Source organism: Echiichthys vipera (assembly GCF_963691815.1).
Source record: "Echiichthys vipera genome assembly, chromosome: 3".
In the NCBI taxonomy this organism is placed as follows: Eukaryota; Metazoa; Chordata; class Actinopteri; order Perciformes; family Trachinidae; genus Echiichthys; species Echiichthys vipera.
Genome location: NC_139828.1, coordinates 10,513,001 through 10,540,517, shown reverse-complemented (window position 1 = coordinate 10,540,517; position 27,517 = coordinate 10,513,001). Strand labels below are relative to the sequence as shown.

The window sequence follows — 27,517 nt, the reverse complement described above, 5'->3', positions numbered from 1 at the left end:
TTCCATAAAAACTCTAACATATTTGATTTTTAGTAAAATATTCCAACAACTACTAAATGGGTGGCGAGATATTCATGGTGCCCAGAGGATGTATAGTAATAACTTTGATGATTAAAGGGTTACTTTACATAATTTAAACCAGCTCTGTGTCATGGCAGTGTGTGCATGTGAACAGTATACTTGGTGGACCTCTCCTCCAATCCTCCAATACTCCAATCCTCCAATACTCCAACCTTCGTATGCTGCGGCCACAAAGGGGAGCCAAAAACCATTAATCTGCACACATTGCCATGACACAGGGCTAGATTTAAATCAGCTGAATAACTCTTTAGCTGATGCAAAAAAAGGGAGACTTCTATCTGCCTCAGCTGTAATTGTAACTAGCTAACATGCTAAAGTAAGATGATGAACAGGGTAAACATACTATCTAAACATCAGCACGTTAACATTGTCATTATACAGTAAGCATGTTAGCATTTAGCTACAGCCCCACAGCTGCTGGCATGGCTGTAGACTATTATCTTGTTTAAATGCAGTTTTACAAAGCTCTGATCACTAAAGAAATATCAATTGCCTCCATTGTGTTGGCTGGGTGGCAGAAATATCCCTGACGGATATTTCAAAACTTGCACAAATAAATCCCAAAAGTCTGCATGGCTAGATATACTGAACATTAACCTTACTCCACCAGATGGATTGATGCGCATTTGCTCAGCATATCCATCTGGGAACTCTCGTTTGGAGCGATTTTGGGAAGGGGCAAAAATACTGGATGCTAATTGGATAAACTATCTGTCTATCACTGACATACTGGCTAAATCAACCAGTCAGATCAACGAAGGGTATGATGTGCTAACAGTTTGGAGGCAAAGCACAGAAAGTAAACAAGATGTCAGTAAAGGATATTTGCCGTTTGTGTAACGTGAATTTACAGATTAATGGCACAATTTCAGGTGACCGATCCATATTCCAACAGAAGGATCCAAGGATTGCTCAATAGCTGCGCTCATCTCATCCACGGAAGCCGCCATGTTGTTTACACTGAACAGTCGCTTCTCATTGCGTCACACTACGACCTGGCCTCACAACCAACGCTGATTGGTTCGGTCGCTGGTCAAACTTCTCTAGATTTTCTTCACCGCACGTTACCAGACTGATCAGACTACGAGTAAAATACCATGGAGCTCGCAAGATCAGGATGGTCTCCCAAGGCTAGATAAATATAGTCTTTTAGTGTAAATACTGTTCTCTTTCACTAAAATATTTGCTCTTAAACAACAAATACAGACTGGATAAAGAAGCGTTATAGCTCTGTTTGTCCTCTTGCAGCCACTGAAGGCTGACACGTTTTATCACTTGTAAAATAAAGTAAACTTTTTTGTCTTCATCTCACAAATCTGATTAGATGGGTCATGGGAAAGACAATGTTGTGTTTTTACTGTAAAACGCTGTCATCGCAGGCATCACTGGCTTTCAAAAGGCAGGAATTGAGAGGCTCTGCAGCTTGGATGAACTGGCCATTTGTGATTGGAAAAACAAAAAATCCTGCTGCAGAGCTTCATTTAAGATTCTTCTCAATGCACAAATCTTGTGCATGTCATCAAATCCAAAAGCTGTGATTTCTACATTTTCTTTGATATGTAAAAAGCAAAGTAGCTCCGAGTGTGCATGTATTTTGACAATCGTTGTGTTTTTAAATCATCTTGAACAATGCCCCTCCCTGTTAGTAGCATGATAAAAATGAGGCCCCTGGTTTGTGTGTGTGAAAGAGAGAGAGAGAGTGAGTGAGTAAGTGAGGCAGTCTGGTGTGACAAAGCAGCAAGCCTGGACCCAACCCTGGGTCTCCATTATAGAAAACACAACCACACACATCATGTCTAAAAGCATGTCATCCAGTAACATTACAGTTGGTGTTATGATTATCTCTGTACGTAATGAATACACCCAGCAGCAGTGTTTGACACATCAACGCTATCACCTTTCCTTGGTTACACTCTTACACAGCACTTTACTGTACAGTACACGCCATAATTATGTCATTATTAAGGCTGAAGAACCTTTTTAACAGGGTCTGTGTTTAGGCTTAATCGTTTTTCTCTGGGCCTGAGTAGCTACAGTACAGGTTTGCGTTACATCCCAGCACTAATGGCTGATTTTCAAAGTTAGCTTTGCTCAGTTGTGCTCGGCTGGAGTGAAGGCCTGGATACCCAACAGCTCAGCGTTGCCAGAAGTGGAGACCAACATACTTTCTGGATCATCAAAGGCAGCGGTGGAGAGTTAAGGCAGTTGTCCCCTTTACACGCAAAAGACTGCAACTCTTGATTTGCTGTTGACACAAGTCTCAGTCTGCTTATAGATTTGTTTTCATCTGAATATCCTGTTAGCCATTTCACTGCAGAAGTAGTCTACTATGATATGATATAACAAACTGCCAATCAGATGCTCTCAATGCTCTATTTGGATGGTATGACAACAAGCGGAGGCCCTCTCCTTGGCCTCCACATCAGAACCTGTGCGTCATTGGCGTTGGGCCTCCCCATGGCGTTTAGAGGGATGGGCTCCATGCGGGCTAGCACCCGTGGCTGGTCCTGGTGCACCCGGCCCACCAGCCTGGCTCTAGAGCCCAGAGGCAGGGACGGATCCACCGCGATATCGACCCTCATCCTCCACTTGATGGTGTGGAGCAGAATCTTTTCCCTGGATGTGGTGTTGAGCGCCACCAGCCAGGTGGTGAAGCTTTGGTCCCTTTTGATGTTAGTCAGTAAGGGCGTGTTGGATTCACTGACCGGCACAGCCCAGGTGACGCTGGGGTAAAAATTGTCATTCATGCTAACGATGAAACGAGATGGCTTGGAAGTTGGGCCCACTATGGTGACAGTCTCTGTTGTGTTTCCATACCAGGGGTAGCTCACACCGTCTGAGTCGCTGATGGCCCTCACCAGGCCTTCTCGTAGCTGAGGCAGCTCCCAGCTCGACCTGAAAGGAGACAGACAGTATGAGACTGGAAACAAAGAGATTTATGGGTAACTACGTGCCATTAATTTAAAGGATACATCTGGTGATATTCTATATTTATCAACAAATCACGCAAAACCAACAATGAATTGATCCTTCTATCCGGTCCGGTCGGCCAGTGGACACTGCTTGGTTTGAGTTCAACTTGGTCACAAACTTTCTCAAATCACAGCTTAAGTGTACACTAAAATATGTTTCTGAAACCATTTGAAGCAAGACACAGGCAAAGCAGTAACAGATTCCTGATTCATATTTGATCAGCGCTGCCTAGTTTGACAGTTTGATCAGAGTTCACAAGCAGTTATTGACACTGCGTTAGAGACTGCTCGGCTCTGATTGGCTGTTTTCTTTTGGGTACAGTTGAATCTTGCAGATGCCTCAAAGCACGGGAACGAGCTGGAGGATTTTTTAAACTCTTGAGCGTCATCATATCTCCTGCTCCAATTTCACTCCGACACCCTTCACACCACGAGTTCTGGTCAGATGACGGCAAACATTTTTTACCGGGGGTGGGCGAGGAGCCTCATGTCCTGGTGACACGGAAGGAGCGCGGGCTCCTTTCATCTGATACATGCATGTTTATTCTTTTTTTGGAGCATTTTTTTCTGTATCTCACTTTAAATGTACTTTTAGACTGCTGTTTTGCCAAATTAAGCCATTTGAAGATGTCATCTTGGGTTCTGGGAAAACATCTTTCAGCAATTTGTTACATTTTTTAGATGATTAATTTAAATTATAATTGCAAACTCCATCGATAAAGAAGACGATCATTAGTGTATATTGCACAGCCATTAATCGATGAGCCGCCAGTCCATTTGGAAGTGATATCATTTCCACTATTCTGAATTTTAGTGATGAGGTGACTCCTTTACTCACATTTGGATAAGTGATTGCTGGCATACGCGTGTGTCTGATATGTGAAAAGTAACAGAAAGCCTTTTAAAGTCTTCTCCAGACACAAGCTTGCAGTGAGACTACAACAGCCGCCTGTAAATGCGATCTGTGGTTTCTCAGTGGATTATCATCATCTCTTTGTTGTGCCAAACAGTTTTTGTCATCTGGTGTCCCCCTTCCATCTAGTTGTTCTGCTTTCATGACCAATCCTAAAACCACTCTAAGCCCCAATCTCTCACCCAGAAACCCACCCCCTCCTTAAACCCACTAGGATTAAACACCCCCACACAGATAGAGTGTGTGTGTGTGTGTGTGTGTGTTGTGGGGGTGGACATGTCTCCCTGGGGACAATTTGAGTGTGAGAGCATCAACTGTTGTTTAGCTCCTCTAATAGCAGCTTTTCTATTTAGGTGCCAGAGTCACAGGAACAGAATCTGTCAGTGGGCGTTTGAATGAAGGAGGCTGACAAGTACGGTTAACCTGCTGCGTGCACAAATGCTTCTCTATGCAACTCGGTGTGATGCACAAGCACGAGCACATTATTATACAGAGTGTACAAGCATGCAGGACACACACACACACACACACACTTTTTGTATCTGAAAGCACGTGACAAGGGTGTAATGGGGACACAGGTGACAGGTGTGAACTCACATGCCGATATCTCCATAGGTGTTGTAAAATTCCATCTGGGTACACGCCTGGATCCAGCCCACCACCCATGTTTCATTGCGTGGAATAGGGGGCATCACAATCCTGGCAGAGGCTTTGAAATAGGGCGTCTTGTATCGAAGCACTATGGGCGAGTTCTCCTCAATGACAGTCGGGCAGTGGTCTATGGTGGCTGACAGGTCATACACCACAATGTTCTCCCGTTTGATGCGTGACTTGTTACAGGCGATGCTCTGGATGCAGCCCATGGCTGTGCAGGTAAAGGTGATGGTCAGGAGCAGCCAAGTGAGCCTGCCAGGCCTGGGGAACTGCACTGCTGACTGGGACTCGACCAGTATCAACACTATGAGGCTGTGCATCAGATGAAACCGTAAGGCAGAGATGGGTGCTACCGCTGTAGGCCCAAATCAGAATCACAATAAGGCTTCAGTGAGATCACACAAGGGGGTACAGCTGGGTCCGGTGAGACTAGGATCCAGGTCCAGTCCCCCTGTGTCAGCAGGCACCTGCCTTGCTGATGTATGGGCACATCAACCAGCTCCAAGCGCTGCTCCGTGGCCAACTCTGGTCTCTCTGGAGGCTGAAAGCCACAAGAGAAATTTCTTGCAGGGATTAATAAAGTATCACATGAATTTTTGATACAAGTATGATTGTATCCTCTCCATTCAAACAGTGCACACCGTGTGTTTCCGTGTGCCCTCTCCGCAAGGATCCGACCCTTCCGTGCTCCTGCTTGAACCCCTGCCAGTAACCTTTGATCCTCTTCTTCCTTCCCCGAGCTGTCATGTCACAACAGGCGTCGGGGGACCGGCGGACACCGGGGCGCCGGCAGGGGGACTTGGTGGTCGGGCGGCGAGGCTTGTTGATGCGGCACTGTGCATGAGATGCTGCTGCTGCCTATAACCTGAGCGGCAGCGTTACTGTCCGTCATGCCTGTCGACTCGACGGGAGGGAAACCCGCTGAAACAAACAAATCCTGGAAGTCCGAGCATCTGTGATGGCAAAAAAAACAGCTTCCTCTTGCGGTGTTAGACGACACAGGCGGGTCGTTCCCGATCAACACTGGGGAGACAATGAGCTGCAAACAAACCGACTGTCAACATATTTTATAGACTGATGAAACAATGACATTACGGCTAAAAAATATCAGATAAACAGTGCTATGGTAACCGTGTATAGGGCAGCGTATACGTCGCTCGGCATTCTCGCCTGATGAGAGCTGCACGGCTGTGTGTCGCTGTTCAGCCTGCGTGGTGCTGAAGATGCTGAATGGACCAATGAACGGCGGAGGGAGACTGCAGGCGTAGGAGTGCCCGCGTCTTCAGCTCTGCGACCTGTTTCCTCCATATTGGAATAATGCTTTCTAATCGCATGAACACAAAGCAGATGAGGCGCAGATAAGCCCCCAGTGGATGGACTGTAATTGTCTTTAATGGGGCTGCAAGATAAGAAGCAACAGGTAGTCTTTGCTGCATCTCAGGGACATCTATTTGTGATTATTTAGCCCAAATGTTGTGCTTATAAATCACCACTTCATATAATTGTTTATGCATTTTAATAATACACCCTACTATGATTAGATAGAAAAAGATGGAGCGTTTCTGATGGTAAATAAAGACATTTGATTGGTTAGTGGCCGTCAAGCTGCAAGAGGCATTTTGACCCCTTTCAAAATAAAATCCTCACGGTCTTGCCAAAACAAACTCACCACAAGGTAAGTACACAGCCCTCTGTTGTCATGGAATTGTATGTTCAATTTTTATTTATTTTTAATATTGCATTTTAATGACTTTTTAATGCATTTTGGCTTAAAAATTGTAACTTTAAAACGAATGCTCAAGAAGCTCAAGAAACTCAAGGTTTCAAAACTAGTGACCTAAACGGCTGTGAAGACTATGCCCTCAATGATGAAAATAAAGATAGTGTGAAAACAATCTATCTTTTTAATGACAGACAACACTGGCAGAATCAATATGTTTTTCAGACTGCTGAACACGCGCGCACACACACACACACACATATATATATACATCTAATTGCATATATTCTTTGTAATACAAGATAAGTAATTTCCCTTTTATTTAACATAATGCATTCACTGCTATTTGACTTCATGGAAGAAATATACTGTCTTGTTTAGGTTAGACCTTAGAGCAGTGGTTCTCAAACTTTGTATTCGTACCACCTCAGCAAATATCAGGTTCTCTCAAGTCCCACCACTAAGACCAATGTTCAAATACAGCAGCGTAGGCCGACACTATTCAGCCACAGACAGGGAGCTTTATTCCTAATCAGAAGATTATTTATTGTTGACTGTCTTCAACCACAGTCGTGCTGTATGAAGAGTTTAGCTCTTGAGCATGACTTTACACATAACAGGCTGATATTGAGACAAAAATATTACAGGTTATGCTGAACTTCAAGTATTTTCTTAGTATTATGTTAATTTAGTAATTAATGTTTCCTTTTTTTATTTTGGAGATTCCTTCAATTACCAGAAGAGAGAGCTTGAGTACCACCAGTGCTACCAGTACCACAGTTTGAGAACCAGCGCCTTAGACCAAACTTAGAGCATCCACAAATTTACATTTGCAGGAGCTGTACAGATGTATATCTATAAAATAATGAGTTTTGGATCTATAAACAAATACAGAGATGTCTTGGTTAGATTTGTTTAATTGACCTTACACTCCTTATGTTGGCCTATATTGTGAATAATGTTTCTGTAATGAGCTATTTTGCCTTTTAACTCTCAAGCTGCTGGAAGAGTTTTAGGTTCAGCCTCACATGAGGATGTTATTACAGAAGCGCTAAGGCGAACATCAAGTTTTAACACACTGTAATGATGTATGAACTATATTTATGAAACAAGACTGAAGAGGCTACATAAGGAACTGTGCATCTCTGATGTTAAATCCTCCCCCAATATTATTTTTTTCTCAAGTGAATTTAAACTATAAGCAAAGTCTTTAAAATCTGTAAATGGAAGAAAGCTTGTATGATATTGTAAAACACTATCCCACTGTGTCAACTAACCTAAATTAAACTGTATTTCCCTGTGTATGTAAAATTGTTTATTCTAAATTATTATAATTGTTTTCTCTCCTTTCTATTTATATTATAATATTAGTCAGAATTTATTACTAAACACACTTCCTTTGTAATCCATTCTTGCGACTGGACTTAAAGTAATTGAACATTACTTTTTATTCCATTATTATATCCTGTCTGGGTCTGGTGTCCTTCTGACTAAGTAATGTACTGCGCCGTGTGTCTTATCTCTTCTATTTTTATTTTATCTAATTATTTGCTGTCTTTTCTTATTTATTTATTTTATTTATTAGGGACTACAAATGCAAATTAGCAGCTTTGCAATAATCCGGCATGTTTACAGAGCTATGTAAATATCGAAGTTCATTAAAACGCACTGTCCCTATCTTAAAAACAAAGGATTAATTATTATTATTATTATCATTATTATTATTATTATTATTATTATTATTATTATTATTAATAGTATTATTATTATTATTATTATTATTATTATTATTATTATCATTATTATTAATCCTGTTTTACAAAATGTCCGCGCTGTGCCTTTTGAAAAATGCTTTGTACCAATTGTATGCAACATATGAATAAACGTAAATGTTACCATATTTATTTTGCAGCTACATTTTCAAAAAAGTTCAAAAAGAAGAAAAAAAAAAGTCATTTTTTTGTGTGAGAACCTTTATTTTGAAAACAAAACGACATTCGCTCTGCAGTGTCGTCATTTCCGGGTGGCAGCACGGACCGGCTGCTGATTCACAGCATCAGAAGTGAAACATCGTCGCGTGTTCATGAGATAAAAACATGTTTCTGTGATTAACTGAGCGAGCTCAGCGACCTTATATCACAGCTGGTTACCATGGTGAGTGTTTACATTTAAACAACAATTAAACACCAGGAGACTCACAACTAACACTTCCGCATGTGCTAAGCTAACCAGAGCTAATGGTAACTTGGCTAGGCTAATTTAACTTTAACTTTATTTTAGTTAAAGCTGAAGGGACATTTAACACGCATAAATGTTGTATCCTTAATATTTATATTATTAAACATGAATTATTACCAGTTAAGTGTTGTACAGTGTGCCAAAACAATTAATTCATAATTATATGGAAACATACATGCAGAGTTTATTGTTTATAGTTTTTTATAGACTTGCTTTTTGTGATGTCGTCTTTTTAGTTTTAGTTTTTTTATTTAATTTATTATTTAGTGTCTCTTAACTGTCTTTGTATCTTATCTGGTAATTACATTTTTATTAATTATTTGTTGTTATTAAACGTGTCTTATCGTTTATCTCGCCTTGTTGATGTTTATGTATTTTATGTGCTTTTGCCTTTGCTCTTGCTGTCAAAGCACTTTGTAAACTCTTGTTTTTAAAGGTGCTACATAAATAATTATTAAAATAAAATTGTTATTATTATTATCATTATAGCTTAGCTTAACTTAACTACATTTTTCATACGTATTTCTATTTGGTTTATGTTATAACGACAGTAATAATAGCTTAATAATAATAATACTAATATAATAATAACAATAACAGTAATTAAAAAAAACCTACCAATTCAGCCAGGCATTTGATTAAAAATGTTCTATAGACATTATTTATTAATTTAATTTATTATAATTTTCTTGTTTTATTGTATTTATGTTGTAAAATATTTTTTTATTTTACAATTTCTTTCAACCAGCACTGTTTTTAAACTTGCTTTAATCTTTTTTTATTGTAATCTTTTTATTCTTGCATTGTCCTTTTATCAAGTGATGTTATCTAGTATTTATTTAACTCAGTTAACCCTTATGACATTCATAATTTTTATTTCCTCATGCATTGGTCTCTACAGTAGGTGATAAACACTTCTTCTTGTGTCTTAGTACCGGCCTGTCAGTCATCTTTGATGCTCTTTTAACTGCACTAACCTAACTGATTGATGCATTCATTAATACTCCATGTTGTTATACGTTAACCTTCTTTGTTGTGATTTCCTCCCTGTAGGTCCCCACAGACTTTAAAGCCCTGATCCAGAGGTTTTACCACCTTCAGTCTGAGCGGGTAGAGGCATATCAGCTCTTTGAAGAGTACGTTTTAATCTAGTAATCACCACCACATTGTTATGTTGCTGCATATACACAATCACATTTCTTCTTCCCTCCAGGGATCATTGCCCTTAATTTCAAGCACATGAACGTAGAAATCTAAATTGTACCCCTCTTTCATGGCCGCTTGTTTTTTTACTGTGTCGTTTACTGCCTTCCAGAGGACACGAGGCCTACTTGAGGACAGGGCCCCATTATGACTTCGACCACTACAGGCAGCTGGTCCATGAGATAACACAGGCCTTCTGCGGCCTCTCCAAGGAAGTGCTGGAGATCAAGGAGAGGCTGCACCACGAGTTTGACAGGCCAGCTCTTTCTGAGCACATTGAGAAGCTGCAGAGCAAAGAGAAACAGAAACTTGAACTGGTATGTAAACACTTGCTTTATTTTTTTATATTGAATCCAGAAAACAGCAGAATACAAAGCCAGGGGGAAAATGTCTGTAATGATGTGGATGCTGTGTTGTGGGAAGGTGGATTTTATATGTTACCCACTCTGATTTTTCAACAAATCACCAGATTTTTAGATACAGAAAATACACTCTAGCACAGGGGTCTGCAACCTTTACTATCAAAGGAGCCATTTTTCCCCCTCTTCCACCAAATAAAATGTGTCTGGAGCCGCAAAACATATTTGATGTCACAGCTTATAAAGGTTTATATATAGTTACTGTTACCTGGCATTGTTACCTGTCCTAAAATTGTGGTTGTTCGCTAATTTCTCACCACATATCAAGCATACAGGTAAGCCATCATCATGTGAAATCAAATTAATATGTCCACGAAACACTATTTTCCGTCGCTATTTTTTGGGGGGGATTTATCCAGCAGCAGTGCGGCTCACCAACTCCAGACACTGAAAAGGGGCTGAAGAGCCGCATGCAGCCCGTGGGTTGCAGACCCCTGCTCTAGCATATTGGTACAGAATATTTAACGTCTCCCTCCTCCTTTAAAGTACATAAAATACTCTGCTATGAATATTTTCTTTAACATTGTTTTGCCCACATAAACATAAAAAAAAAACAATCTTTGAAATTGTTGCAAGCACATCTACTCCTTCTCCCTCATTGAGTAATTCTGGATTTGGACTTCTGCTCCTGCTCACGACCACTCCTTGCGTTAGCAGTGTGCATCAAGATGTATCGCGTTACCCCGGGTTCAGACAGGGGGGCTGCCCGTTAATCAACCGGTCTGTTCAGATAGGACGCGGCGAGGAGCCCCGTGACTGGTGAACGGTCTGGCGTCAGATCTATTTTCTCCATTAGAGGAAACATCAGAGATTCAGACATACATGTTTGAGCCTCAGTCAGACACAGACTGTGACGAGGAGAATATACTGCACCAAAGTCAGAGCAGACGTGTCAGAATGGTAAGTGTAGTTAACATTTTGTGTTTTGGCTGACACAGCGTTAATGTTTGTGAAATCTACAAGTGCACAGACGTCTTCCCCTAGCGTCCCTAGTGACAAACTTTGCACAGATACAAGTCAGTGTAGAGAAGGTCAGACATTTAATGGGTCATAAACATAAGAAACACACATCTTTGAGTGGAAATAAGATACTTAAGAAGAAATACTAAAGATATTAACTAATTAAAAGGGAGTTCGTAAATGCATTAGGAAAATATGCAATGCACTCTGATTTGTGCAGTTATATGTAGTTTCATTTGATATATATGTAAGGGAGGATTCATTTATTATTTGTTATATTTCAGTATATATATTTTTTCACTATTTTTCATTTCCTGTTATTAAATATCAGTATTGCTGTATATAATTAAGTATATTCTTTTACAAGAATCTCTCTGTTTCAAACATCGACTAAACCTGCCATAACTAATGATGTTTTAAGCTCATAACAAATTATTGTTGCGTAATGTAAGCCCTCTGTTAAATACTTTTACAATTGTTAGATACAATTCCACTATTTCACCACAGGGAGGCAGACTTCCTATGCAAATATTCATAATCTCTCTCTTACTGGTTTCCTCACGGTCATGTTAAGGATTCAGCTATTCTTATTATGCTGAAAGCTTGAGTCATAAATGTTTAAAGTTCACGTCATTTATGGAGGAAAACTGTGATGTGTATGATCGGATATTTGGGTTCTGTATCAAGTCATAAGAACTGCAGTCTGTCTGCGACGCTCATCGTTATCGGACAGTTTTAGACTGGTGTTAAAATGTTGCGCCTCTGTGCTTCCCAAATTCTTGAAGGTCCACATTTTGTACATCTGGTGTTCAGAAGTGATGTGTAGTACTCTGTATGACATTTTACACTTAACTTTCTTTCTGCCAGTAATGTCATAAAGCTCCTATTATCTTAGAGTTCATCCTGCGTCTCCCCTCCGTCCTCCCCTGATGAATGGTTTGCATGTGCCTTCTCAACAGACAGCCAAGCTGCAGCTGGCCAGGCAGCGGGCCCAGGATCACCCGGAGGATGAAGGCTGTCAAGAACAGATTCTGGAGATCAAGCAAGAGTAAGAGCATCTATTACCCCTCCCTCTGTTTACTGCGTTCGCACGCTGCTGACCCAGCCATTCACTCACTATCAGCCCGCTGTCTGCTGTAGAACTTCCTGTTTCCTCCATTACTCTTACTGTTCTTTGGGTCTTAAACAGAGACATTTACCATTTATTTTGTTTTTTCCAGGATCATCAAGAACAAAGAGGCTTTGAGTGAGATCATGCAGGACTTTAAGTACGACTCAGAGGAGTGTGATTGACACTCTGCTCCCAGGAGGCTTGCAGACGCTCTCTCGCATCACCAGACAGCCCAGCGGACAGATCGCCTCTGCTGCAACTTCCATCTTGGACTCCTGCACTTATCGATCCCCTCTCTGGCTCCTCCCTGCTCGCTGCTGCAGTCTTACTCCACCCAGGGGACTCTTCTCATTCTGGCCCTGTGTGTTTCTGTTTCTGTAGTCATGCGTTTGTGTTAATGCATGCCTCAGCAAAATCATAATGAAATTGTTGAAATGTGTAAATACTCCTAATTCCCGGAGGCTCATCCCACTATCTTTGTTTACTTGATGATTTGTATTTTTAAAAGATAAAGAAGCTTTCAAAGAAAATATTGACTCTCTACCTTTCTGTGCTCTGCGTTTTTCACTATAGGTGCAGTCAAATAATATACCTTAAAATAAAGACTTTAAATATGCAGTTATAAAAATATAAAAACGGTATAAAAATGGATTTGAACAAACGGTCCACTCAGATGCAGGACAGTATATAGTACATGTTACAGTGAGGCCTTATTTCATGGGGATTCAGTTACTGACCACACCGTCAGTTTACCTGATTTTAACTATATCAACACTGTAATACAATATTTTAGATAGCTCGCTACTTGATGCCTTATTAGTGTGTTTAAACTAAAGATTTCATATATTTAGTGTTCATTGAGCTGAAACACTCCATTTGTTAATGGGAAGGAAATTATTCACCAGCTGTTTTGAAAATCAATTTCAAGTCATTTTTTGTAGTAAAATTCATTGGTTCCAGTTAAATCGAACGTCTTTGGGTTTTGGGTCATTTGTCAGACAAAACATAACATTTGGATATGTCACCTTGGCCTTGAGAAGATTTTTTGTTTTGTTTTACTATTTCTGATGAAATGATTGATTGAGAATCAGCAGATTAATTGATAATGAAAATCACTGTCAATGGCAGCCGTACCCACAATAAATGATGTAGAGTTAAATTATCCAAAAGGCCACAGCAATCATATTGTAAATCTCATAAACATTCGGAATTGCTTGGAGAAAACCGCAGCTTTATGAAAATACTTTGCGAAACGTTTCTTAACTAGGGAAAGTAGAATTAGTTTTGTTTTGTACATTTTGTTGTTTTGTTACTCATTCATTTTTTAGATGGTTCAGTAAAGATCAGCATCATTTGACCTAAAAGTATCATAATAGAAATATTTTATCATAGACTAAGTTATTAAAAAGTCTAAAGTATGACACGAATAGAAGTGGAGTAACTAAGTGCTGTAACGTTTGTGTTTGTGTGCTGGACAGACTTGGCCAGCGGAAATGGCAGAATAAGGCAGCATTGTCTCTTCAGTTATCTTCCACTTGAGCCCTGTAAACTCAAGTCAAAGCTGTATGACCAAACACTGCAGGGTCCCTCAGGGCCAGTTATCCGTCAGTGTTTCTTGATGCTGTTCTTGAACTAAACCCCACAGTGGTGCTGAGCGGTGCTGCTATGAATTATCATCTTGTAGAATCTGAAAAGACAAAAGCAGATGGTTCATACTGGGATAATCCAACGGGAAAGACATTTACAATCATCACAAGTATTGCTATCTCTGGCTGCCACTTCTCTCTCCTCTTCTTTCTTTGCATCATCCCTTTCTTATTCTCCAAGTATCGCTCCCAGCCCCCTGCTACCTTTCTCTCAAGGTAATCAATGGGAACCTGTCACAGTTTGTGAACAAAGACATTATTCAGGCGACAGCGTGTGCCCCGCGCAGCACACCACTGAGCTAATTGAGTCAGGTAGAGTCAAGGTTTCTGTGGGTTCAAGGACTGAGCAGCAGAGGATGTGGCTGAAGGCTCTGAACTCCTCACAAAGTCACATAAACACACAGAAGATGCCCGGGCTCTGCGTGCCATTAGGCCCCGAGTTATTTTTGTGAACGGGGGCTCCTCACGCCAAGAGAAAACAAAAGGAGCACATTACAGTGGGCTGTTAATGACATTCTCTTTGTTGTGGTCGTCAGCTGAAGATCAAGTCTACGTCGTTAAAATATGTAATAAAATCAGAGTGCATTTACTTTTATGTTCCCACTTCTGGGCCAGTAAAGTCAAAACCGCACATTTTACCTGATAATAAAGTACAGACTGAAACTTCCCAGAACCAGCCAGTTCAAGAGAAATCAGTCCTCTTTGTGTTTGGAAAAATGCTGACCGCATGGCATAACAAAGACAGGGTCAGAAACTGCGTTTGGGACTTCAATGCAGCAGTGGCTGTTGTGTGTGTGTGTGTGTGTGAGAGAGAGAGAAAGAGAGAGCAGCTCAAGAGAGATCATTTAAAGAGGGAGATAAAAGAGATTCTGCTTACCTACCTGGTTGCGCGTTTTGTGCGATTTCTGCAGCCACACCCTCCACTGATCGTACAGTTTGATTGACATTCCGCTGCAGCCGGATGCATGCTTGCGGACCCAGCCGAAAAACTGCTTGAGTTCCCGCCGCAGGGTGGAGTTCTGCCCACCGGGCTTAGGATTGCAGGAGCCGCTCTGCAGCCACTCTGGGAGAAGAGAGGAGGGGAGGAGGAGGAAGGGAGAAACAAAGGAAGAGGTAAAAGAGAGGAGAGAGGATGAGAGAACGTCAAGGTTAAAGTTAGGACAAGTGTTAGTGCAAGGTGTTGTACAGATTATGCACCGGCTGCTTAACACATCATGTGTCAGCATAAATGTGATGGGGTTTTTTTCACACACACACACACACACACACACACACACACGCACACGCACACGCACACACATGCACACACATGCACACACATGCACACACATGCACACACACATGCACACACACACACATGATGAAAAGTAAATGAAAGTGTTGTTAGCCATGCTAATGGCTTGCCACGTAGCTCTGGAGACGCAATATCAATCTGTCCGTTGGTCGGTCGGTAGACAACTTTGGTCCAGACTGAAATATCTTTACAGCTACTGGATTGGTTGCCATGACATTCTGGACACACATTCATGTTTCCCACAGGATACAATTTGATAACTTCTCACGATTTCACATTTCATGCCAAATCTCCATTTGTCCTATTGTTTGGTTTATTACTGAAAACCTGCAAAAATAGTGACAGCTATACTTTTACAGTAATTAGCCAATCTTAGTATGCTAACACAGGCAACTAAGATGGTGAACATTATACCTGCTAAACATCAGCATGTTGGCGTTAGCATGTAGCTCAAAGCGTCACTGTACAGCCTAAGATATTAGCACGGCTGTTGACGCTTGTTTTTTATATGAACCCAATAATTGTTTATCTTATAAAAATGTAAATAATTACTAAAGTCAATCACAACTTATCAGAGTTCAAAGTTTTTTAGGAGCATATAAATGTCACTTTTCTAATATCAGTCTCAAATCCTGAGATAATGCTCGGGTGTATTATTAAAAATAAATGTAATATAGAAACATTACAGTAGTACACCTCTCACCTCTCTCTATTACAGAAGCTTCTGAGTTTCTCAGTGAACATTTATGATGATTCATGATGCTGAATTTCACAAAACGTTATGTAAACAGTTTCATAAAGAAAAAAGTTTCTCGGTGTAATGTTCTGTTGAGGTGATATACCATACGTTTATTTCTGGGGAGGAAAAGCCACTGAAAGTCGTAAGTCTGCTACAATCAATTCTGTACGGCAAACAACAGAGCCTGATAACGATTTCTACCTCTGGGGAGTAAATACCGCATGACCTATGTAACTCATTATCTGCTCCTGCTGCTCTCAAACCTGCTTCCACTCAAGCTTTATAGGCCCTGTGTGTGCCGTGGACAGACAACCAGCTTTTTAACTTGATCAATCTTTGAAGCTGACGACAAAAATCTATCAAAATGTCCCCCTGGCTCTTGGCAAATCCTTCCAATCCTCTGCTGGAAGATCTCTATCAAGGTATCTAGCCTATTGATGTTGGGTTTCTGCCGGGTCACATGCGGTTTGGATCTGCTTGTTCAGGATGTTGAAACAGGGATAAGGACATTGTTTTTTCTTGCTTTAATTGGCAATGAAAGGTTGATTATTAGGAAAGGACCGAATGGTCAAGATTTATGGGCTTCACTGAAGCTTGGGGAAGCATTTAAAAGCCATTTAAGACACGAGACAGACTATGAAAGAAAAGACTTAAGTTATACACATTTGGTGAATTTTTGTATTGAATCTCCAGAAACCACCGTAGCTGTTTGACCCATACTGTCTTATAGTAAAGGTCCCATATTATGCACATTATTCAGGTTCATACTTGAATTTTGGGTTTCTACTAGAACATGTTTACATGCTTTAATATAAAACTGTCTAATTGAATATACCTGTATTCACCCTTTGTCTGAAATGCTCCGTTTTAGCCCAGTTTGCTCTGATTTGTCAGCGTTTCCAGGCCTTCGTCGTCTGCACTATTGGTGTCTCTGCACCGTCACTGCAGCCGGGGAATGACTGTAACAGCATTGTAGCGGCACTTTCTATCTATAATAGTTAGTTGTGACAACAACTGTAAAGAAGTCCTGACGGCTCATTTAAAGACAGTTTCTGGATACGGGCTGTGTGCATTTCTCTGTGGATTGAGAGTTTTTACAATTTCACAGTATTTATATAGCACCTTGGCCTGCTTTAGAATAAAAACAGAGCGAGACATCTCACTTTCTACAGTGTGGGACCTTTAAAAATTCTTCTGCAGCGTACTCACCACTGCTGGGTGTGGAGGCAGCTGCCGGGTGGCTCCAGTCACTCCAGATGCCCGGCTTCCTAGAGCCATAGATGCCCACTGGGTTGCATCTCACCTGGACAAAATAGACGGTCCCAGGCTGCAGGCCGGCCAGCCGACACAACGTCTGGTTACCAATGTCATCCACCACCTGTGAGAAGAACCAAGATGACAGAGTGGATGTAATAAAATCAGTCCTACTAGAGTCACAGTCAAGTCAAACTAAATGGAGGTATTTGCAGGAGGATATTTTATCATCACTTTTTCTGACTTTATTACAACTTTTGAATGTAGTCTGGATATTTACACATTATTTGCTTAGTTCTCACATTCAATAGTGAATCTAGCGTTCAAAGACAGTATGTACCTACACAGCAGAGAAAAGTATAAAGAAGCTTTGGGCAGAAAACACTTAAAAGAAGCAGTTCAAAAGAAAAAAACATGTCTAAAAGCTCCACTATGGATGAAAGCCAGCATTCAAGAATTTGGCAGAAATGAAGGTTTTTACACGAGTGGTATTTCATTTGTAATGAAAGCACACACAGGAGGCTAGAGATGCAGCAGGAACGACTTTTATGTTCATCATTTAATGGATCAGTCGATGCTGCACATCAAATATTTCCACAGCTGCCTCAGAGATGTCATAACTATAAAGAGAGTGTGCGTAGACTGCAGGTTTGTGTGTGGACCACCTTCCATTCAGTGCTGTCCTCCAGTCTGTAGCGTATCTGATATTTGGCCTGAAAAAGGATGTCCTTGAGTTCGGGGGGGCTGTCCCAGCGGACCGTCAGCTGGTCCTCGAGGTTGCCGACACGACTCACCTGCACGTTGGCAGGAGGGTCAGTGGTCACTGCACGAACAAGGACAAGAGTTAAATGGTTTGTACACAGCAGATGTATGGTAATCAGGGAAAGGATATAAGAGGTTTGAATGTCCTCTTAAGAGAGATTAAACCTACAGTGATGACTGTACTAAAACACACCATAAATCATCATTCTTCGTGGTGAGGACGATCACTTTATTGGAGTCTTTTTGTACATGGTAATACAGAAGAAGGTGATAGAAGAAGGAAGATATACTGTACATCGTCAGCACAATATTATAACAATATTTTTTTTTTTTTGTTTCTATGGCAATGTCGAAAAACCAGATGCCATACTGCGTTACGGCAATACTTACGTCGTTTCAACAACGCTTTGCGCTCCGTCATGTTCATTTTTCACTACAGTTCTTAATTAAATGAGGGGTCATTTCATATATGTTATTTATTTATTGAGCTACCAGAAAACATGCTATATTGTACAGGAAATCAGAATATAAGATATTGGTCCAGACCTGATCGAAGTTATGAAGAAAAAGACAATAATTACATGTAAGTCGAGATGTTACTTTTGTAAAGTATAAAGAAAGGAAGCTAAAGTATTATTCTCTTACACAGTTTTATTATTAAAAGCCTAATAGGGCTCTTTACCTTTCACACACTAATGATGCCCGCAGGGTTACCTTAGCCTTACTTAAGATGTTTATCAGAAAGTCTGCATTACAAAGTGGAAATATCTGGACATCTTTGCCACTGCAACTTCCATTTTGACCAGTTAAGGATATACTTTCATTCGGTCTGCTGTCAAAGCAACAGTGCGTATTCCTCCAGTGTATACTGTTCCTCTACTGTGTGTCATAACTTCAACTTCATGCAGGGGAATAGTCCTAACATACTGAAAAATCAATATATGCAAACATGCGCACATTGCCAGCTGTGAGTGAAAGAAATACAAATAAATCAATCTGTTTACAGAATTATATAGATGAGAGAAAAAATATATTACACAGGGCAGATCAACATTTATTAGCAATTTTCTAACGCTTATAGAGAGTCTGTCACCTTTAGACATTTCGAGCCGTATGTATATATATGTATATATGTTCATGAGAGTATATAAAAATCTCCCTCCTTTACAGAGACTGGCTGTCAGGCTTTGGTTTGGGTCAATCTGTATTTCTTGTAGAGAGCGTGTTGTTCCCTCAGTCAAACATTTTACCCTCTGCAATAAAGGTTGCAAACAAATCAAGTGCTTTGAAGGAGAAAAAAGATGGAGGGGCCGATAAAGGTGATGGTCGCACAAGAGACAAAGAGAGGAACTTATTAAAGAACTTGTAAACGTGTTTCCCCTTTTTGTAACCTCCTGCTTCGCTGGTGGTGCATGATGCCGTTTTTCAGCTTTATTTGTTCTATCACATTTCGCTTGAGGGAGAGAGGGAAACACAGCCAGAACAAATATTCGCACAGCTTTTTGTTTCTGTTACTGAGGCAGCGCAATGTATCATACATATGGCAGTGTTCCTCCTTCTCCTCCAACCCACTCACAGCTCCAAGTTATCTGTTCCTGAGCGTGCCGTTAGGATGAATGGAGGGAGAGGGTGCCCAGTCATGGACAATAAACACAGCTTTCATAAATGTGGCGCTCGCTGCAGGCCACAGCAGCACGCTATTATGGGCTGGAGAAATTGTAAGATATACCGGCTAATGCTCGTACATCATAGCCTAAATATCTCGCTGAGAAACCTGTGAAGCCTCTTTACCAGAGAGGAATCGGATGTGCGGTCAACTTTTACAACACAACAGTTTATCTTTGAGAGGTGCAGCCTGAACCCGTAATCCTGTTAGAGAGGTGGGTTGGAGAGAGCAAACCATAAAAATGAATTCCCCTCTCCTCTAGAGAAGTGTGTTAGCCATATGCAGGAGATCTGCAGACAAATAGGTGGAACAGAGGACAGGGAAAGAACGGACAGGACAGGAAAGGAAAGAAAGAAAAGGACAGGAAAATAAAAAAGACAGGAAATGAGAGGAATGTAAACAGTGGTATTAATTAACCTCAGTGTCATCAAAACTTTGAATACCCACCTACATCGAGGATGTCCAGGGCAGTGATGTCAGAGGTGGCAGTGCCCAGCTGATTGGCTGCCTCCACCCAGATCTCATACGGGGTGAAGAGGGCGAGGTTGCGGGGGATATAGCAGGAGTAATGTTGCTTCCCTGTGCTGTAAATCTCACACTCCTTCTCTCTCCCGTACCACCTGGACACACACAGACACAATGACCAAAATAAACTCTGACGTTTGTTTCTAAAAGGGGCAGACCGACTATTTTTACAGTAAGTACACAAGCAAAACAACACACTACAGCCTCTGAGCGTAGTGTGTTGTAACTGTACGCGGCACTAATGCATTCATTGCTAATCTACCTGAGTGGTGTCGGACGAGGTGATCACCTGTGAGCTGCAGCAGGTCTGGGGCGCTCACCTCAATTTGTACTTGAGGGTGTATTTCGTTCGGACGTGGGTCTCACCCCGCCCCCCCGGGCTCCACTTGCAGCTCAAGTCCTTGGTGTTGCGGGACCAACACGTTAAATTGACTGGCTTTTCTGGAGGCCCTGGAGGGGGGAAAAGGGACAATGAAAAACATGTTTTAAAAAGAGACAAGAAGAAAACAAATATATTTTTTTAAATAGTTAAAAAAAAGGTGGAGTTAAATATAAAAACACATAAATAACATATACTGTATGTCAGTCTCATACAACTCCTCCAACCCACACGACCACAGGTCAATTGTCCCCACCCTCTACAGGAGCGTACGCGTCTTTGTACCTAAACGTATTGATAGCCGTTTTAGACGTGTGGTTAACTTTGTGAAATGGTCACAGTTTGGTTAGATTCAGGCAACAAAACTACTTGGTTATGTTTAGAAAAAGATCAGGATTTCGGTTAAAATACGTTTGTTTTTACATAACTTCAGTTACGCAGTTATGTTTGTGACGTCAACTTGACTTTTTGTTTTATACGGGACTCAAACAGCGGCTTCCTGTGTTTGTTTGACCCATCCACTCTGACCTCCTCCCTGTGCTGACTTAGAGCTCTTTCTACTATTTATGTCACCTGACTTCCTCCCTCGCTCCTGTCATCATCACTTAGGCCATGAGAGGTCACCGCCACTATAAACGTAAATATGTGTCGTTACAAGATGCCTGTGCAAATGATCTTAAGGGTCATTTTCTCAAAATATGACTATTAAATGTAAATCTATTTTTTTATTCTAAAAGTTACGAGCAAAAGCTGCATATTGAAGATTTAACTCTCCATACATGTAAATTATTCACTCCGTACAGTCTGAGCAGCTAAACAATAGACTTGAAAGCATTACACACATGTTATAATCAAAAAGGCTTTTATGTAGAAAACTATGTAGAATTTAAAACAAACAGTTTTCATAGCAAGGTTCCCCACATAGATAAACAACAGATCACCTATTTAGTGCAAAAGTAGCTCTTTATGTGATTATAATTTTGTATAGAACTGCTTGATAGTTATTTTTTAAGTGGTGCGATAACACCAGTGGAGAGCAAAACCATCTTTTTAAATTTCTTTCTTTACATGATTTTAGAAGTCTCTCACTTTTGTCTCAACAACGGGTCAAACATCATATTCATCGACAGGGTTTGTGTGTCCTTGTTTATTAACAACACCACAGAATATGTGGTTCGCTCAAAAAGAGACAAAGAAAACCGGCATACTGGTTTGTTTAGACTGTGTTTAACAAACTACAGCTTCATCACCTCCTGACAGCCGCCCTCCTGAGCCCAAGTGCATCTCATCTTCCAAATGAATCTGCACAGATAGGAAAGCGTCCACTTACTGCCCACATAGAGACACGAACCGGCCAGGACGTGTCCATCTGCTCCGTGACACACCAGGTTGTCTCCAGTCTGCTGCTGGGAGCCGTTGAGATTGTGAAGAGTGACGCCCAGGGTGTTGGAGCTCACCACGCTGTAGGTGCTGCTGGACAGACTCATCCCGTTCAGTGTCCAGTACAACGTACTGGCGTGGAGGCCGAGCTCAGGGCTCAGCGTGCACGTGGCCGTCAGACTGGAGCCGATACGCAGGACAGGATCCTGAGGGGAGATCACTGCTACATCTGGACGGATACACACACACACACACACACACACACACACACACACAGTATTAAAAACACCTTTCTCTTCGATGCGCCTTAACTTTTCTTCATGCCATGCTTTCTTTGAACTAAATTAGTGTAAAAATGTCCCAGAGCCCAGGGTGATGACTAAAAATGACTTGTTTTGTCCGGCCAAATGTCCAGAATCCAAAGATATTAGGTTTTCTGAAATATAAAAGTAAGAAAAGCTTTAAATCCTCACATTTAAAGAGACTGGATCCTGCAAATGTGTTGCAATTCTCTGTCTGATGAATGACTTAAATTATTAAAATAACTCAGTCATCTTTCAATAGACTGCATGTTCAATCTTAATGTTTACTTTAACTATTCTTCTTAGCACTAATTTGACTAATAGTTGAATTTAAATGTTTTTGTTGTTTCTCTGTTTCTCTCCTATTTTTTGTGCAAACTAGGCCCATACCTTTTTAAATGATTTGCACCTACTTTACATTCAGCGGATGTGGATTAGTGACACTGGTATTGTTTTCACCTTGAGTGTGTGTGTGTGTGTGCGTGTGTGTGTGTGTGTGTGTGTGTGTGTGTGTGTGTGTGTGTGTGTGTGTGTGTGTGTGTGTGTGTGTGTGTGTGTGTGTGTGTGTGTGTGTGTGTGTGTGTGTGTGTGTGTGTGTGTGTGTGTGTGTGTGTGTGTGTGTGTGTGTGTGTGTGTGTGTGTGTGTGTGTGTGTGTGTGTGTGTGTGTGTGTGTGTGTATGTATGTGTGTGTATGTGTGTGTGTGTCATCATGGCAAAATGTGGCCCTGGAGACTCATACTACAGAGGGAACTACCACACAGGAGGTTTTCAGTATTTCGTCAGGTGCTTATGTCTCTCTGTGGACAGATTTTGTCACTGCGAAAGCTTCACAACCGTACAAGATGCAGTCAAGAAACTTTACAGATGTGAATGAATTTTTTTTTAGGCCAAAGCCAAAAGATACAGTAAACTTGCTGCTTGTTTTTCTAAAAGTACCTTTAAATGTTCATTGACTAGAGTCTCCTTAATGGCACACGTTAGTTCCTGTGCAGCTGTTAAGTCTGTGCAGTTTGATTTGCTGAAGTGTTGAACACACAGTGTGTCTAAATCTCTCACCAACTGTAAGAAAACTTTGTTTGTGAGGAGGAGGGAGTGCGGCAACACTGCACCACAACAGAGCAGCCCCTCGGCACATATTTATGACCCAGTAATGAAGTGGATTTATGGAGCCTCAGTAGGATCAGTCAGAAAGGTCACACGGGTTTGTCGGGGAAATCCTTGAATGCTTTTCCATACCACGACCCCTCTCAAACGTAAAGTTTGTCTTTATGATTGATGCTCATGAGAAACCCCCCTGCACTGCGTTTGAATGTTACCAATGGGCTGCTTCTCTTCAGAGATAAGAAGGTTAATGTGTGGAGTTTTATTAGCCCTGCTCCAGGTGGGCTGTGGACAAGCGTTCCAACATATGCACCATTGCACTGTTTCGAGCCTCACTGGATTCAGTAGCATCTAATATGAAGACGAGTGTACAGAGAGGAAAACTGTGTCTACGTGGAAGAAGAGTGAGGATTAACGTTTGGGCCCGGTGAGTGGGATTCAATATAAAACATTATGTTAGGTATGAAATACACATGGGAACAATAGCAAACGTGCATGCGTTCATCACATATCGAAGCTACTTGCAGGTCATTTTCTCAGTCTTGTGATTGGAAATCTCTGCGTTTTAATAACTTGTTAGAAGAATTAAGAAGGAGAATTCCTTTTTTATTTATCCCGCAGGGGAAACTCAATTTTTTCACTCTGTTATTATTATTATTATACAGGTTACACACACACCTGCATCTCCTTCTTGCAACGGCGCTGATGATCTTTTCATTTGAATGTGTCTCATCATTATCATTTGAGTTTGAATGTATGAATTTATTTCAGAAATGTCAAAAAGAAGAATTCAAAAGTATATAAAATTAAATAAGTTTAACAGATAAGAGCAAAAAAAACTTGTAACAGGATCTATATAATTAATTCTGTGTGAAAAGGAGTAGGAAGAAGTTTTCACTTATTTGATCCGACCCCTTTTTAACATTTCAGTGATTGCTGTAATCTGTATCTTTAAGCCACTATATGTACAATTTGTAAATCTAACTATACAATAATCAACATTATACAATTTTATGAATTATATATAATATATCTAAAGTAACATAATATAATTTATATGCCTACATACAGTATAAACATCCATAGAAGCACATCTACATGCACATATATAGACATATAACCGTAAACATACATATACAGCCCATATTTCATCATGTCTCATAAGTCTTGCTCTGAGTCTAATCCACCATCACAATCACATCTGACTATTACTCTTGTGTTCATGCAGAATTAATGGATTTATTTTAGTGGAGAATGTGACAATTAGGCTTTTGTTAACACTCATTAGCTGTTAATCTTTTTTTCATAATTAGATCCCATACTGTCACTTAGTTCTGTAGGAAATGCTGCTACATTTTTAACACTGTAATCACGTATCGCTCCTTCTCACTTATTTAGTTTGTACTTATTTTATTTCCATATGCTGCTAAACTGCACGCTGCGTATTGTTGTATATTGTATATACCTACGCTTAACACAATGTCTGTTGGACTTTGTCACACTTAGTTTATTGTTTGATTTATTTTACGCAAGCTTTATTTTGATTTGATTATGTTTTTATGCTTATTGTTACTCTGATCTTTTCCCATCTTTGTATTGAAACTGTTGCAAAATAATTTCCCTCGGGATAAATAAAGCTTCTTGAATCTTGAATCTTGAATTGAATCTGATGACCATGAGACAATAAATATGTATCAATTATCAGAGATTTTGCCGTACTGAGGTAGCTATCCATGTTGATATTTCTGGATGAGGTGCTTGTAGACAAAATTTAATTGTCATTTGAGGTCGACCCCTAAATTATCAGCTGACATTAGTTTTTACAAATATATTATCTGCCCACTCAGCTGATCAGTAACAACTTCCAGTACAGAAATATTAAAGACATATTTGTCCACCAGAGAGAACTGACAAGTTTATATCACAGTGCATGGTCACAGATAAAAGGTGAGGAATTAAGGAATCAATATCAGAAATGTTATATTTAAGTCTTATATCAATAGTGATATTGAGCCCAAATATCAAGTTTTGCATTATGTGATGAAGTTTCTTGATTTGACAAGTTTTTGATTTATAACATTTTGTCATAAGCTGACATTAATGTTTAGCTATAAACACATTCTCTTGATTCTCCATTAAAAAAAACAGTATCAATAGTGATATTGATCCCAAATATCAACTTTTGCATTATTTGATGAAGTTTCTTGATTTGACAAGTTTTTGATTTATAACATTTTGTCATAAGCTCACATTCGTGTTTAACTCGTGTTTAACTATAAACACATTATCTTGATTTTCCATTAAAGAAAATACTATATTAATAGTGATATTGAGCCCAAGTATCAAGTTTTGCATTATGTAATGAAATTTCTTGATTTGACAAGTGTTTGATTTACTTGCTAAAAGCTGACATTCGTGTTTAACCATAAACACATTCTCTTAATTAAAAAAATACTATATCAATAGGCTATATCGCGATATAAAATGTAAAATACTGTGATAGGGATATCCTTCCATATCATCTCCTCCTAATAAACAAAGGAACTTACTGGAAATCCATCTTCTGTGGTTACCTGTTAGGTAAAGGTGGGATGCTTTTAATGAAGTTGATTTAAAACTCTTCTTGTTAGTTTGAAGCCTGCACACTGCAGCTCACTTTATTTAGCTCACTGCTGCTTTAAGGTGACACATCCTCCCAGAGCGCTGCGCCGACACAAACGCGCTCATGGTCAGTAGGTTGCGCGTCTGTTGGCTAAAGTTTGGTACTTACGCATCGAGGACAACAGCACATGTGGAGCGAGGAGGAGGAGAAACGTGAAGGAAAACATGGTTATTTCAGCTGTTTTCCCCCCACTCTCGGTGCTTGTCGAGTTTCCGGGATGTGAGCAGACAGGACAGAAGAGGTGAAGTTGGAGGGGGGGACGGGGACCACAGTTTCCCTCCCCGGCGGCTCTGCTCGGATCCAAATGTTGGCTCCTCAGAGGAAGTCTGGAGACCAAGCTGACTGCCCGGTCCGGGACAGGCTGCTGGAGGAAACACGAGGTTTGCTTCTTTTTAACTCCACAGTGACTCTGCTGCTTCTGCTGCTGTAACACTCAGGTCCATACTGTTTGCTCCTCCCTTGTTTTCCCACTCAGTCACAAGTCATTAGTGCAGCTCAGTGTGTCCCCTCCCTGACACACACACACACACACGCACACACACACACACACACACGTCAAACTTTGATTTCAACATTACAGCTACACTTCATTTCACAATCTAATGTGATCCAGTAGAGCAGCTCTGCCTTAAATTCTTCCTTAACTAAACTTTTATAATAATGTTCTGTAGTGTGTTGATCGAGGCTGTCAGAGCCGTTTTAATTTAAAGTCCCCCTCAATTCAAAGTTGTGTTTTTTCTTCGTGTTCCTAATAATAATAATAATACATTTTATTTATAGGCGCCTTTCTAAGCACTCAAGGATTTGTTAAAAACAGTGCAACACAAACAATAATAGTCTGATGTTTGCGCTTCGCTGTGCAGATTGATGCATGTGCAGAGTTTGACACAAGAAAGCTGTTTTCACATTTATCATAAGTGTCTCAGAGCTCATTGAAAATCTGGTTTTAAGGGGCGGGCCCAAGATCAGGATTTGTGACATCATAACTACTTTGGAAGTCAGTCCCAGTGCGATATTTAACTTAGTATGAGTGCAAATACACTGAGAATGGGCTTTACAGTGAAGTAGACGAGACGAGATCTTGTGTCCAGCAAAGTTTAGAAATTAAAAGCATTTGCATATTTATAGATTCTGGAGTAGATTTCTCTTTTTAAGGATTTTAACGTGGAGAAAAATATGCTTTTTGTGTGGACAAATACACATCAGGCACATTATTGTTCCAATGTCTTAATAGATGTCTAGTGGGGATCTTTCATCACTTGTTTATTATTGCGGTTGTAGTTTGCAGAGGTGTTGAACTGGACTGCATTATATTGATGTGTGTTTCTAATATTTTGCTAATACATGAGAGGGGCAGAATATTAGAAACACCTGACGATATAATGCACTCCAGTACAACCCCTCCACCCACTATGACCTCAGTAATGAACATAGTAGAATTATTACCTCTCTGGCAGGGTCGACAAAAAACGAAAAAATTATAAGCTTTGTATCACATTGTACCGGTAACCCTTTTTGTAAGATATCATACAAAC

At 40.4% G+C, this 27,517-nt stretch overlaps 3 protein-coding genes across 3 annotated transcripts; 1 reads left to right on the top strand and 2 right to left on the bottom strand.

Annotated features, from left to right (window-relative positions):
* Positions 1-2,453: 2,453 nt before the first annotated feature.
* Positions 2,454-4,940, bottom strand: fam78bb (family with sequence similarity 78 member Bb; the record flags this gene model as incomplete). The annotated part of the gene is made up of 2 exons (XM_083911141.1): positions 2,454-2,976; positions 4,564-4,940. The coding sequence occupies 2 exons, from the start codon at positions 4,938-4,940 to the stop codon at positions 2,454-2,456; spliced, it is 900 nt and encodes a 299-aa protein (XP_083767267.1).
* A 3,425-nt stretch (positions 4,941-8,365) lies between these two features.
* Positions 8,366-12,795, top strand: rex1bd (required for excision 1-B domain containing). Its single transcript, XM_083940100.1, has 5 exons — positions 8,366-8,494; positions 9,632-9,714; positions 9,894-10,098; positions 12,120-12,208; positions 12,381-12,795. Exons 1-5 carry the CDS (start codon positions 8,492-8,494, stop codon positions 12,451-12,453), a joined length of 453 nt encoding a protein of 150 aa, XP_083796226.1. The 5' UTR covers positions 8,366-8,491; the 3' UTR covers positions 12,454-12,795.
* A 1,023-nt stretch (positions 12,796-13,818) lies between these two features.
* crlf1b (cytokine receptor-like factor 1b) lies at positions 13,819-26,191 on the bottom strand. The gene is made up of 8 exons (XM_083940526.1): positions 26,091-26,191; positions 21,867-22,145; positions 20,478-20,607; positions 20,080-20,252; positions 17,870-18,027; positions 17,160-17,328; positions 14,799-14,980; positions 13,819-13,958 (listed from the first exon to the last, which is right to left on the bottom strand). The coding sequence occupies exons 1-8, from the start codon at positions 26,146-26,148 to the stop codon at positions 13,935-13,937; spliced, it is 1,173 nt and encodes a 390-aa protein (XP_083796652.1). The 5' UTR covers positions 26,149-26,191; the 3' UTR covers positions 13,819-13,934.
* Between the last annotated feature and the right edge of the window lie 1,326 nt (positions 26,192-27,517).